Genomic DNA, 15,134 nt, shown 5'->3' with positions numbered 1-15,134 from the left:
CAGCATCAAAATCAGTTTATTGGGAAACCAGTCACTTAGAGACATTACATTGTAAAGAGATGTTAGAGAGAGGTCGGAACATTTTAGAAGATCCTGTACAAAAATACTATGCTTCTCGGAATTCTAGAACTTTTTAGCAATGCTTCTTTTTAAACAGCTCTAATCTTAAATACTGTTTCCAGAAACAAACAAAAAAAGGTGGGTGTCCCCCTCATTTTCTGAGTTTGAATGCATTCATTCAGTGAATTTCCAGTTAGGAGTCTTTAAGTGAAATTCTGTACTGGTGCCAAACAGCTTTCTGAGTAGTGTTTGAAGAATATGATTTTGAAGAGGATACATTTTTTTTTCTTGGCGTTGCGGCTTTGGTATGTGCACCCATGTGGCGATAGGAAAGCGTTAGTCAGCTGTTAGGAAGCAAATGGAACATCTTCTCTCTTGCAGTATATGTGGAGAGACATAATCCTAAGCTCTCAGGCAAGTATAATGATATTAGTTCTGCCACTGTGATTCTTAGATGGTGATTTCTGGGAGGAAATTCAAATGAAAAGGGGCAAGGAGGTTTTCCAAAATAAGATTTGCCAAGCAAAGGGGCATGGAAGCTCCCCTCCCCCAAGACTCCTTGAACCACGTTCTAACACAGACTCAGCTAGACAAAGTTTTCAGTTGCCAAAACTAAGACACAATTTCTCATCTGCCCAAACTACCTCCAGAGCTGACGTTATCAAGCTGGTTCTGTGGGAGAGCAAAATATCTTTTAGGGGAAACATGGTAAATTTAGTCAAGCCAATGACCAATTCTGGCACCATACCGATCAATAATGAAAACCGGACACTAGTTTGACTGGAGTTGGTGCTTTTGGGAAATTAAATTGAATTCAGCCAGATCTGTTTGTGTGCAGAGAACACCAAAAAGCAGCTGCCTACAGAATCGGGGGCACTCTGGATGCCTGCAATGTTGGGTTACATTTTGAGAACTATCAGGTACCAAGTGGAGGGGATCATATCCGGAGCTGGACAGGACAGAAGAATGTGCTTACCCTATCTAAATTACTTAAAAAGTGGGTTCTTGGACAACTGGAAACCTGCCAAATTAGCATATTCTAGGACCCTGATGGTAACAGGAAAACCATACCTAAAATTTCAAGAACTTTTAAAACCTCACAAGCCCAGTCACTAAAACCCTGTGACATTGAGTTTGAAGGGGAAACTTGTTTCCTGTTCTTCAAAACAAGGCCAGACCTGTTTCTATTTTTCAGCATGAATCTGCCTCCTAAGGGTTACGAAAAACTACATTTAAAGGATTTTCCTGAGAAGGCCAAGTCTCTTAACCTCTTTACTCTTTTTTGAGAAGTTGTACTGTGACTACAGCAGAGAGCAACCACTCTTTGCTGTTCTCCCAAGCCGGGCGTTCTGGAGACCCAAGAATGCCAGTGGGTTTGGGAGAAACACAGACATCCATACACCCTCAGCACAAGACACAAAGGAGTCAAGGAGAGATCCTAAATAACTTACAAGCAGAAGATGACATTAAATCTTGTTGGCAAAAGAGGTCTTTTTTGGAATACGAGTATGTATGTTCTTATAAGGAAAGCATGTGTTTTCAAGGTGAACAATCCTTGTATATGAAAATGGCCTTGCCCTATCAGGTAAATGTGTTTGAAACAGTCTGACTACTAGCAAAGAAGGATTTGCGCTACTTTAACCCCATGTCTTGGCCCTATTCATTCCTCTGGCAACCAAAAGCACACACAGCAGACGCCCCGGGACCACATAGCTCAGTGAAGCCAGCCAGTTGTTCCTGAGGAGTAGAGGCCTTCAATCCAGGCCCTGGTCTCACAGGCTGCACAAGGGTCTTTCTTATCATGAAGCCTCAAGTAGGGCATTTGGTTCTAATCCCCTCAAACTGGGTTAGGTCCCTTTTCATTCCGGTTTAGCCCATTAAACTAAACAAGAAGGCAGGACACCCTTCTTTTTCTTTCTGTCATGGAGGACTGTGTGCAAGGTTAAGGGTCAGCACACTTTTTAGGAGTTCTACGAGTCTATTTCAAGGTTCCAAATTCATGCAGATTCAGTCAGAGTTCATGTGCTTGACAGAGCAGGAAAGGGGTCCCCAAAACTCTTTGATGACCTGTTCACTAATGGCCTGTTAACTTTCAAAGCAACCCTAAGTGCTGAGTGATTCGGGGTACGTCTACTCTGGGGATTTTATCTGATGGACACAGTGAAGGGGTCATCAGAGTGCTTTCCGAAAAATCAGAATCTGAAGACGTAAATTCCAGGCTGGATATTCTTTAGTGCAATATATCTTGCACAGCCAGAATTTTACTTTCCCCCATACCGTAAACTGAAATAACAGTTACAAGCAGTATCGAAGACCTACTTCTTGCCCCAAACTGAAAACGAAGACTTGGGAGTACTGAGAAACCTTCACATATATTTGGCAAATAGAAAGCAAACTGTCCCTTCTCAAGGAGGTCAGAAATGCAACACCAATTGAAATTCACACTCTCGGAGCCGAATCAGGGAATTAAGAGATGGACACCAAATTAATAATTGCCATGTCCTTTCAGCTTAGATGACAAAATTAAAGGTTTGGTTCTACCCTATGCTGTGCAGTGGTTATTAAAGCCCAGGACTGGGGAACAGGGATTTGGTGGGACCCAATGCGGGCCAGTGATGCTGCGCCTCTTAAGGCAATGGAGCAATTAGAGAGATTTCTCCCTGGGCATCAAACTGCTGTTGCCAGCATCAAACATTTAATTAAACTGGCCTGGGTATATTAAGGATCAAATTAGAGGAGGGCAGCTGCAAATCTGTGCTCCATTTGCAACCCCGAGTCTAGTCACACCAAATACAGGCTCACGGGGGTTTTCTTCTCTCTGACAGCAAGGGGAAACCTCAGTGGCCACACTCAGTAAGTCACTCAACAATGGGTTCAAGTCCTTTTCGCACAAGTGCGTTTTCAGATCAGGAAAGCGGCAGTTACTGTAAGTTATTTACATCTGTGAACATCAGGCTCCCATTTGAACAGATAAGTCTTTATTCCCCTGTATGTTTACATAATAAATTGTTTACAGACCTTTTTTTTAAACACAATACTTGCGTAGCAATGTTTAAATCTCATATTTTTACTGTAGAAGGGAGCTTCGCGTACCTCTGTTTGCTCTGTCTTCTTGGGGAGGACATGGTAAAGACCTGTGGTAAGTACGCATCCACGTGACGAGGCGATGTGCAGTAGGGGGAGGGAATACTCACAAGAAAGAGAGGAAAGTCAGGACACTACATCCAAGTGGGGACCCGGAAAGTGTCTTCTGTTCAAGCAACCGCCACTGTTTGGTAACTCTGCCAAATCAGCATTACCCAAAGAACTTCCCTCCTCCACTTTAGTGAAAGGAAACCCAGGATAAACAAAAAAGTATCTTGTTACAGATTATCTGAAAGGGAGGCCATCTGGGATTCATTTTGACTCAAGAAACCCAAGTACATCCAACTTCAGGAATATGACTAGGGTGGAAAATGAAAAGACTAACGTTGTGTTGGTAAAATTATAGTCTCTAGAGAGGAATAAAAGATAGCTTTGTATAATCTGGAGTGTTTCAGTAGAGATTTCATTTTAAATATCCCTCTGATAGTTTCTCTGTTCTGGCTGGCAGCCTCTAATTTGCTTAATTTTGTACTTTGGGCAATCTTGTCATTTTTTTGTCCCCAAACTCTAAGTTAGTGGCTACATGATCCTGGTAATGTTACAGCCAGAGAAAGTTAAAGACTTCTGGAAATTTAGACAAACATCATCATGGGAGACTTGACTTTGGCCCAAGGTATCTACAGTATGAATTTATGCAGCTGAACTCAGATCCCTCCACAGTTCTGGGCTGAGGTCAATCCCAAAGGTCTCCTCCTTCCTCTAAAATTGCTGAAGGCAGACTGATCCTGACCTGGAGAAAACTGTGTTAGTTCACATCAAAATGATCAATTACCTGCCAGGACAGCAGGAAAGAAAAGTATTATAAGCAAAACCAAAATTTCATCTTGAGAAAAACAGATTCTTCTCTTGAGTATGTTCCCCTATAATTATTAGCAATCCAAGTTCTATAATTCTAATTTCAGGAAGCGCCAAGTTCAATATCAAATGACACTGAACAAAGTGACAACCTCTTTCAAAGGTTATTTTAAAATCTGCATCTTTCCATTTTCTAAACCACTAAAGACAGGTGAAATTATGGCAGTTCCCTTATTCGGAATATTAAGGAAATCAAGACTGACTGTTGTCACTTTCCATTATAAGGTCCTCTCTGGGAATTTTCTGTGGATTATTCTTTTTACTGTCTTCAATAGTAACCATGTTTCATGGCAGGGGGTGATTTTGCTTTTTGGAAACAGCTAAATGTGACTCAGAACCAAGAGTTATGGTAAAAGATTAATAAGACAGAGAACATACCTCCGGCTGCTAAAAGCAATACTAATTAGATAGTAATTCAATGGATTTTCTTATACCTTATTACTGTCCGTGACAGTGTTTCTAAGGACGGGGGTGGTTTCAGAATTAACTTAAATGAAGTCAGCACCGCTAGAGTAGTAATAACTTCCCAAGTAAAACCAGATGCCTTTGAGGGGAACAACACTCACTGAGCGGCCAAAATTCTGACAGGTCTGCTGAAGAAATCATTAATTATGACTGTAGCTAAGACTGTCCATTTAAACCTTATCTGCTCCGAGTCCTGTGTTTTTACAAATACTGGGACTTAAATTTGGTGATCTAGTTATTTGAATGCTGTAAGGGGGAAAAAAAACTTGCGATGTGTTCTGGTATAGTTACCACTCTTGCACAGTTGGATTAAAGCAAATCAGAAACATATGCTTATAGTATCTGCCCATTTTTAAGTGCCAGATCACTGATTATATATTTTAAAAGAACTGCAGTCTTCTGATACTATTTTGTTGGAATAGGTAGGCCATTAAAAAACAAAACAAAATGATACTTAGATACTTAAAAAAGAAAAAAATCTATGTCCCAAACTGTCCAATAATGTAGGCTTCTATTCGGATAACCAAGGAAGAGCCGCTCAAGTAGTAAAGGGCTATTATAATTCTCTAAAATGTAAATACTGCTCCAGTAACACTAAGAACTACAGAAGGGAACTAAAGAACATCAGAATTATACAGATCCTTTATAGTCCTTCCCAAGCATCATAATATGTAGGTAGAATGCTAGAACTCCACAAGCTTAAAGACCATCAGGTCTAAACTCATCACCGTACACCTAAGGTACGACCGCTCCTGTCAGCAGGAGCACCTGCTGACAGCTACTTGGCCGGTGACTGGCAAAGGTCAGGGAGCGATTGCAGGGGGTCTGTCCTGCCCAGGCCTCTTCTCCCACGGCTCGACCTTACGTCCCACACCTGTGAGATGAAGTGGATGGACTATAGGCTGGTCTCTCTTAACTCGCTTGTGGCTCAGTCTAGAGTTTCGTGTGTCTCCCAATTATCAGAGGCTGCAGTGTCTCTAGTGTCCTATCAATAAACCCTTTTAGCTCAGGGATGAAGCTATAAACTAATGGAGGTCCCATTTACCGAGTCACTCACATGGATTCCTAACTTAACAGAAAAATAGTTCTCCCCTTTGAGGTTCTATTCCTAAAGAATAAACCCAAGATGATTTCATGTCATTATTTCCCTCAGACTTCCTCCATCCAGTCTAGTCTGTTCATTTTCATTAACAGTCTCCATTAAGCTTTCATGAGCCAGACAACTAGGGAATATATCTCAATGTGATTATGGGTAATACAAGAAAGGAACAATTTAGAGATACCAAATTTCTAAACTGTACTCTTCACTTCTTCAATTAAATCGAGAAACTAGATGTTCCATTATATTTCTAACATGTATATGTGTGAACAAAAATCAAATTGGAAAATATAGGCATAAAACATTGTTCTTATTTAAAAATAAACATTTCCTTCATTAGTTTATACATTCTTTCTATGTCCAGGAAAAAGAATACAGTTTCGATCTTCAGTAATATTCCTGTCCATAACGGGGCAAACCGAGTCCCATTTTCACTGCTGTCCCATCATGGAGAGCTCTTCAAGGACATCTTTTTTTCTCTTCAGCAGGAAGGTTGTGCCTCCCTCAACTTTGGAAATGATCCATTATCCTAACAGAGGCCTTTACTTAGCTCATCTAGTTCCAGCTGGCACAGGAAGTATTTAAAGTCAGAAGGAAGACTGAAAGATTCAGACTTTTCCTCCGATGCCTTTCCAAGGCTGTTCTCACATTTCTGGGGTCAAAGCTTGACCTCCAAAGTGCGGCGTTTTGTAGGCCGTTGTTGCCTGCTCAACTTTCTTCCCCACCCCCTTAAAGTGCAAACGTGTGGGAAAAGAAACAAAAGTACTAGATAGAGAAACGAACAAATGAGCGTGGAATTTTATTTGTACAAATGTGATCAATTAAGAGTTTCCCCTTCTGATCATGGAAAGTGGCACTCAAGGAAGAGAACCACAACGGGCTTCTCTGTGCCCACCTCATTTCAAAAGGGCAATTTTATAAAATTGCTTTCTATGGGAGGAAAAACAAAATACACTCCAACGAGTAAGGACATATACAGAGGGTGACCATGAGGCATGTTGTCATGTCAGTGCAGGGTCCTTTATTTATTTTATGAACAATATTCTAAGGTTAGTGAGGAACTACGCTTTGTTTTGCTTTTTAATCTAGGAAGCCAAGGAAAACCAACTGGACATATTCTGCTGGCTGCATCCTTCGATTCAAACATCAGAGAGAAAGAAAGGTAAGTAGCCAGAATCAAATTGTGCCTAGCTTGTCAGCACACTTATTTCTGATTATCTGAAAATAAACAACATGCTTATTCTACAAAGACAGAGGACCTGCTGAAAGCTTATAGCAACACACAAGTCTACTCAAAATGATTCCATATGTTACACTGTAGGATTGCTGTGTAGTTATACAAGGGAAAGAGATCAAAACCCTGTACAGACACCTGATATCAGACTTGAAACGCCAAGTGGAAACAGAACTATTCAGCGTCTTCATTTATACACAATTTACAATATTTGATTCAAAATAAAAATCACAAGAAAAATACATCTGTTTCTGCTACAATTCCTTCCCCTCCCCCATCCACCCCCCAGTGAAAAGTCTTCTAATAAAAGGTATCATATTACCACCATTGTCTCATTTTGGTCTAATTCTGAGATCCCGGCTCGGGACAGTTAACATGAAAAGGAATGGCAATACTTGGGTTTTATATAACGTACACATTTTATCCAAGGATCTCAAGTACTTGCAGTCACGTCTCCAGATCTGAGAAATCACGGTTCAATGGAAGCCAGAATGCTGGATGAATGCTGGGCAGGTTGCATGGGGTGTAAAATCCCTTGGCTAGGTCTACGATCAAACAAGGTCAGAGCTGGTGGGCTAGGGCTGGGCTCAATTGCTCTTTTCAAACACATCCCATCCGTCAGTCAGTTTTACCCTCTCTTAAGTCACACACCCATCTCCAGGCTACTGCCCAGAGTCAAGACCAACTGAAGAAGCCACGTCCTCATGATATAATGCAGCAGCGTAAAAAGCAAAAACAGAGAAACACATTCATCAGCATCTGGCCAAAGGAGACAGGGGCTTAGAGGATTGGTCTGGGAGGCCATTCCTAGCAAGAATGAGACAAGGGTGTCAATTCACTAGTTTCAGTTACAGTTAAGCTTTGGGTGGAGTTGATTCCAGCAGAGAAGCTCATGGCATCTAGCGCTTGATTTAAGATAATGCTATTGAAGAAGGGTAATGAGAAAACACAGCAAACTAACAGGGAGGAACTGGCCAAGGAATATCTGGAGGGCCAAAGTGATTTTCTTTCCTTATCGTTTCTACAGGAGAAGGCAAGGGGTAGGAGATAAGGGCCAGAGGGCCCTTTATTCGTAGATTTTTAAAAAAATCCTTTTTTCTTATAACTCCGTAATGAAAACGTGTATTACGGTGTGAAGGTTACAGAATTGCCTCTGCTACTGGGTCCCGGCTACAGGTCTATGAGCTGATCCACCAACAGTAAAGACCTGGCTAGGTTGGGAAGACTGGACTCAGAGCTCCCACTGCTGTTTCTAGAGTGCCCACCTGGAAGTGGAGAGATAGGAATTCAGTACAAAACACAGAGGGTTAAGGTTTAGATGTGCAGAGCAAGCAAAGGAGAAACCAAACCAAACCCTAGAGAAGCAAAGTTTACATTTGCAAACTCTTACATGTTGATTTTTAAACATACAAGCTAGGTATCCACCACTTCCCACCAAAACTCCAGGCACACCACACTAGAGGCAGAACGCCTTGCAAAGAGGATGCTATTTTCAAATGAATAGACATTTTGCCTGAGAACTGCTAGCTGGACCCTAACTTCCTGATAACATCGAATCATCTCCCTGACAAAGTAAAAATCAACAGTTTTTGCTTTGGGGAGAAATTAGTTACTAAGACCACTGCAATAGAAATGGGCTTTAAGAAATATATAGATGGTCCCATGGCAATTCAGGGTCTCATGGCACATTGAAATGATTTTAACCCATCAGAGAGGATAAAGGATGCTTCACGAATGTCCAAAAGATGCAAATGGTATCCAAGCACCATCCTTCATCTCTTTGGGAAGAATATTTATTACAGATTATTCTAATCATGCTCAAGAAATGTTCCGTGCTTTTTAAAAAATATACGCCTTCCGGTTTTCACTAAGTTTCCACTTTATTTTTCTCTTGATAACTTTGTAAAAGCCAGATTTTGGTCAAAGTATTAAATACATTCCTTCTAACTAAACACCACGGCCAAGCTTTAAGATAACTGTATCTCCGTCTGTACCTGTATCTCTATCTTATCCTGCTTCAGCCCCACGGTCTGCCATTATCCCCTGTTTCCTTTGTTAAGTGCGGGTGCTTTTTTCCCCTCTTGGAGATTCGGTACATTACTATTTTGTAGTGAGCTGTGATGTCCAGCTCTTCTCTTTTCCACATCCTCTCTTTCTTACCTTGTGGGTTTTTGGTTATCAATACAGGAATAGGGTCAAACTCATCTTCTGTCACCTTGTCCGAGCCCTCAGGGACATCAAAACCTGAGATGAGATTACTATCTTCTGCAGCTTAATACAGAATGCAAGTACACAAGCAGAAACAACAGAGGTAGAGATTAGCAAATGAGAGAACATGTAAGGGCACAAAGTTCCCAACTATACAATCGCTGTTGTTTTTGAAGGTGGAAATGCTTATTTTCATGACTTGAAATAAAAGTAGCAAAACTGGAAAATAGGGAAACAGAAAAAAAATGGTTTCAAGCTGGCCATGTTAAGACTTTCGTAAATGGTCAGGGAGAAGCGTTAGAGGATGAATTCTCCGCTACCGTTTTAAAACCACTCATTGTAGTTACTGTGAGGGATCTCTTCAGTGCCAGTAATTCACAAAGGCCCAGGAATTAGTCATTTATCTTCCTTATTAAGCAAACAGAGGCCTGACTAACAAACAATACTCAAGAAACTCAAAGCCAGGGGCAGGGGGGAGGTAATTAGTAGCTCTTGAAGAAGCAACTGCTACCTACACTATAGGTTAATTAATTCAATTTTAAATTAAAATTTAAAAAAAGAAGCAACTGCTGTATACAAGGCAAATAAAATACTTCTGAAAGGACTTGCTGCCCTGTGACTTTCCATCAACTCTGATGCCTCAGGGAACGCTGGGGCCCAAGATCACATGCCCTGGGATTTCAAGTTTAAGTTTGTTAGAATATTTTCCTCCATTCTAAGATTACCCTATGGGCAAGTGCTAGCTGAGCACCTATTTTGCAAGTGATGTTTCTCTGTAATTACATATCGCTGCTGACACTCCTGCCAGACATAATTGGTTAAACACACACTCTATAAAAACATAATAATTTTAATGCCATCAAGGATAAAAACAAAAACTCAGCTATTACTGCCGAAACCATAAAACTAATTATTTTCATACTTCTTGGGGAGGCTTCCTTCTCGAATTTCTTTCAGAATAAACTTACACTGCTCCGTTTCCATACATTTGCTCCTTCCAGAAAACCAACTTCAATACCCCCAGTAGAGAAAGAAGTTTAGTGAACGCCTGCATCCTGTGCCTGTCACTTTTATAAACAGCTCACTGAAGGGAACTCATTTCAAGCTATTTCTGTCCAGCAGCCTTTCAAACTGGTATCAACCCAGGACTAAGAAATGAAAATGGCAGATGAGAAAGAGAAATCCAGTAATCAGTCATGACTCAAAATTTAAACCTTTGCTAAGTTCAGTCTTTGAAGACTGACTTTTGAGGACTTATGCCTGCTGCTTTATTGAGCAATCACTACCCAAAAACTTGAAATCAGATTTGATGAACAATTTTAAGGTCTAAGGCTAACAAGTATATTAATGACAACAGTCAGTCAGTGGACAGAAAACTGAACCATCTACTTGCGCTGACTGCAAAGGCACAGAGCTCTGCCTTTCATGGAGAACAGGGACTATATGCTGTCCCCATGATAGCCGGAAAGCAATGGCTCCACCATCTGTTGTCTAAGCTTTACGAGGCACTCTTCCAGAGAGGGATTTTAACAGAGAGGCTAAGTACAAACTCAGGTTTCCTACATGAAGGAGGGGGTGAGACCACTTCACTGGCAAAGACTTTCGGTAAGGAAAATTCTCAGGACTCATTCAGTTCTCCTTGAAGGACACATGGGAGCCCGAGGACAGGAAAGCATTTTACCTTTATGGGCTGGAGCAGAGATCGCTATGGGGGCAAACTCTTCCAGAAGGTCAGTAGTAGGGTTAGAAAGCAGGGAGCCATCAATCAGGGAATCTTCCCCGGTGAGAGAATCTGAGTCCAGATTGACAGCATCGCAGGTCAGTGATGGCATTAAATGGCACACACAATATCATGAGATTAGAGTTTAGGCTTGAAGTTACTGCATTTACATGTCATACGTACAAGCCAAGGCGGGAGAAAGAAAACCACAAGTAACACGTTAAGCCCCCAGCATTTTCATTGATAGAAACATGTACTTCTAGATTCCTCTTAACATCAACATCAAATATGGAATACTTCTTTGCTCAGAGGTTGCTGGGTCAGCAAATATGTGATCTGGATGCCAAGAACCCTTCAGCAACTCAGTTCTCAGCAAATGCCACTTGGGGAAAAAAGGACTTTGCCACTAAAGAATTTCATTTAAACTTTCCCTAAACAATCAGGGGAAAAGGTATGACAGGGTGAGGTATTGAAGCTGACTAGGAGGGGGATGTCCCTGGCTTATTATCAGCAGAATATCACATGGTTAAGCAGCATTTTCTAAATCTCAACCAGATCCCCATTCAAAATAAAATGATCTTGCTTCTTAATAATATTCTTTCAATTTGAATTGCTTCTCTGAATATATGATTTTTCTTTTGGGTAAGGAACAGAGAGAAGGCAAACTGCGGAGCTCAAGCATTTTAACATAAAAATTGTTCTCTGGGGAAGTTTTGGACAAGTCAAGTAAGCAAGAGGCAAAGGAACCATCTCACCTTCTTTGTTCATCCCCCCACCCCCACCTCCTTGAGTTTATTTTCATAGTTCCCAGACTTCCAATTGTTTTCTGTCCCAAGGTAGGGAATCGGACACTTTTACCAAGGTAACTATGGGCTCAATAAAAATGCAGGCTATCAACTCTGGATTTATGGATAGTAAAGGATTCTATTAAAAGAGAAGTTTGAAATTAGGGTAAAAACAATGCTGGACCAGGGAAGATTTCAACTCTGCCTATAATTTAACAGCAAACCATCCATATAAGCTAAAAACACTGGGCTGGGAATAGAACATCCACATCCAGAGGGTGAGCTCCACGAAGTTACTGACACCACTCGCTGGAAAGTGGCTCAGAAACCTTGGAGGAGTCCAGTCATCCCTGCAGCTCAGCAGAATTTTTTAGGGAAGGGGGTGCAGGGAACCTGACACCAATGAAAAGAATCTTAAATAAGGAAATACCGTAACCAGAGAAAGTCCAAGGACCACTCTACAGAGAACATGGCTCCAAAAATACTCTGCTCTTCGGCTTGGAATGGTATCACTCAACTTCTAGAAGCTGGGGCTGTACCCCCATTCTAGGGGCATCTGACCATTCTAGGGGCAACTGACCAGGCTGAAAAAGAAGAGGGTCACCTGCTGCAGATGGAAAGGCTGACCACGAAGGCCACCACAGTGAACGGTCCCTGCAGCTGCAGAGAGACCGGACTGACCTGTGCGGTTCGAGGCCACAGATTCCGTCTGAGATGGAAGGCGCTGGGGCACTGGGGGCTCCAGTCCTGGTATGAGACTCTCAACAGCAACATCGGCCTTTTCTTTTGTAACAGAGCATTAAGAAAGGAGAACAGACGGTAAGGGAAGAGGAGTCAAAAGGTTCTTTAGACAATTCTGTGGAGGCTTTCTTCTACGGGGCTCTCAAGTGCCAGTCTTGGGCAAGATGGGCAGCCCAAGAAGTTACTGTATGTCTGCTGTCTGGGCTTCCCTGACTGAGCATGCATGCGCAGGGTTAACTGCTCTGATGAGTCCTGGCGAGTCTTGGTTTTTACAGATAAATGCAGAACACGGGCCACCTAGCAGATTTCTTCCATGTCAGAAGACATAGGTTGAAAGGCACCATAATATCTTATGGTAATTTTGCTTTTCTTAAGGGATGAACCTGGGGGCAGACGTCCTCTGTGCCTCGCAAAGGCCACGAGTCCATCTCAAATCCCACTCCCTGCTGTAGCGGGGAGGTATTTCACGCTGTCTGACATCCCACAGCTGGAGGCCCCCCCCCCTCGGCTCATGGCCTTTCTGAGTTTGAGGACTATGGGCCCCAGAGTACAGGGGACCTTGACATCTTGTACATCTCGCCTGCCCTGCTGTAGGAGCACAGGGCAATAGCAGACTGAGCGGACCAACCCCCTTGCCTGGATTCTACTTGTGGGGCTTCACCACTGGGCAAGTGTTTCCTGTCACCGCTGGGCTAGTGCTTCCCGTTACAGATGCGTGGCACATACGGGGCCTTCTAAAGAAGAATCTGCTAAAGGTAAGGTCCCAGCTTGAAACCAATTTCCTTCATGAAGCTTTTGTAACTAATGGTGAATTTTTTCCATTCCTCCTCATTCAAAAACAAGTCCCTCTAGACATCTCAGGCAAAGCAAACGTAACTGTGGTGTCCCGGGAAGGCAGAGAAAACTCTTCCTTTGGGGTGAGAGCAAATAAGGCTAAAGGAGGCTTTGTGGCACTTTCCACTCCTCGGAAGGGCTATCCCCTGGGGATCTGCTAACCAGTTAGTGATTGTTCTTGAAACAGACACATATATCATGCAGGACTGAAGAAACAGAGACGACTTTACCAATTACAGCATCGGAAGTGCTACCAAAAGGGTCTGTCATAGGCAAGAGGTCAGGGAGCAGGAGAGAAGTGTCAGGAGATTTGAGTCCCTCAATTAGTTTTTCTAGGTTGGGCAGAGAGGCAAAGAGAAAGCAAAAATGCAGTGAGATATTAAAGCAAGTTGATCATTTACCATTTTCTATACAAACACATTTTGGGGTCAAACTTTTATACCAATTCATCATAAAAACAAAGACTGTTAGTATCTTTTACTGTTAATTAAAAATAAGCTTCCAAAGTTCAAAATTTAAAAGTGATGATTTCCCCAGGTGAAGTAGTCACTTTGTAAGTCATTCAAGATACTGCCCTAAGTTTGTTTGTTTTAAAATTTGAGGTATAAGTATTTACCCAAAGGATACAAAAATACTGATTTGAAGGGATACATACACCTTTTATAGCAGCAACAGCCAAACTATGGAAAGAGCCCAAATGTCCATCAACTGATGAATGGATAAAGAAGATGTGGTCCATACATACGTATACAATAAAATATTATTCAGCCATCAAAAAGAATGAAATCTTGCTATTTGCAACACCATGGATGGACCTAGAGGGTATCATGCTAAGTGAAATAAGTCAGTCGGAGAAAGAGAAATACTATATGATTTCACTCATGTGGAATTTAAGATACAAAACAGATGAACACGGGGGGAAAAAAGAGAGAGAGAGACCATAAAACAGACTCTTAACTATACAGAACAAACTTGAAGATCGCTAGAAGGGGGGAGGAGGGGAGGGGGAAGGGCGAAATGGGTGCTGGGTATTAAGGAGGACACTTGTTGTGATGAACACTGGGTGTTGTGTATAAGTGATGAATCCCTAAATTCTACACCTGAAACTAATATTAGACTGTATGTTAACTGAAATTTAAATAAAAAGTTGAAAAAAATTTGGGGTACAATGTACACTGAATAAAAGCCACCAATTTCAAGTGTACAATTTGCTGAGTTTTGATAAATGCACACATTCATGTAAGCACCACTGAAATGATGTGGCACATTTCCATTATCCCCAAAATTACCCTCGTACCTATTCTAGTCAGTGCCATCCTGTTACCCCCAGACCCTGGCAACAACTGATCTACTTTCTGTCCCTATAGTTTTGCCTTTTCTAGAATTTCCTATAAAGGGAACCATAGAATAGGTACTCTCTTCTGTCTGATGTCTTTCATTTTATTTTTTAAAGATTTTATTTATTTATTTAACAGACAGAGATCACAAGTAGGCAGGGAGGCAGGCAGAGAGAGAGGGGGGAAGCAGGCTCCCTGCTGAGCAGAGAGCCGATGAGGGGCTTGATCCTAGGACCCTGGGATCATGACCTGAGCCGAAGGCAGAGGCTTAACCCACTGAGCCACCCAGGGACCCCTGATGTCTTTCATTTAACATAATGCTTTTGAGATCCCTACCTGTCATGGCATAGTAGTGTGTTTGTTTTGTTGTTGTTTTTGTTTTGTTTTTTATTGTGTTATATTAGTTACCACATAATACATTAGTTTTTGATGTAGTGTTCCAACATTCATTGTTTACTTGTAACACCCAGTGCTCCATGCAATCCGTGCCCTCCTTAATACCCATAATCAGGCTCACCCATTCCCCCATCCCCCTTCCATCTAAAATCCTCTGTTTTTTGGAGTCCACAATCCCTCTCATAAATCATCTCCCCCTCCGATTCCCCCCCTTCACTTTTCCTTTTCTTCTCCTAATGTTCTCCATGCTATTATT

General features: G+C 41.8%; 1 protein-coding gene across 22 annotated transcripts in view; it reads right to left on the bottom strand.

The window, feature by feature from the left end:
• The window catches only part of AAK1 (AP2 associated kinase 1), a 175,796-nt gene that overhangs the window by 8,100 nt on the left and 152,562 nt on the right, over positions 1 to 15,134 (bottom strand). For 7 of the 22 annotated variants that reach the window (XM_047747125.1, XM_047747121.1, XM_047747122.1 and 4 more), the window contains 4 exons: positions 13,376 to 13,477; positions 12,252 to 12,353; positions 10,747 to 10,857; positions 9,018 to 9,128 (listed from right to left, as the gene is read on the bottom strand). The exons of 3 other annotated variants lie outside the window; for them this stretch is intronic. In XM_047747125.1, the coding sequence (XP_047603081.1) occupies positions 9,018 to 9,128; positions 10,747 to 10,857; positions 12,252 to 12,353; positions 13,376 to 13,477 (426 nt within the window). Of the gene's footprint in view, positions 1 to 2; positions 8,123 to 9,017; positions 9,129 to 10,746; positions 10,858 to 12,251; positions 12,354 to 13,375; positions 13,478 to 15,134 lie in introns of those variants that run through there. 12 more of the 22 variants (XM_047747140.1, XM_047747141.1, XM_047747142.1 and 9 more) reach the window with 7 other exon arrangements.

The sequence above is a fragment of the Lutra lutra genome, chromosome 9 (genome assembly GCF_902655055.1).
Source record: "Lutra lutra chromosome 9, mLutLut1.2, whole genome shotgun sequence".
In the NCBI taxonomy this organism is placed as follows: domain Eukaryota; kingdom Metazoa; phylum Chordata; class Mammalia; order Carnivora; family Mustelidae; genus Lutra; species Lutra lutra.
Note: the sequence above shows the minus strand (reverse complement) of the source record. Positions and strands in the feature narration are given on the sequence as shown.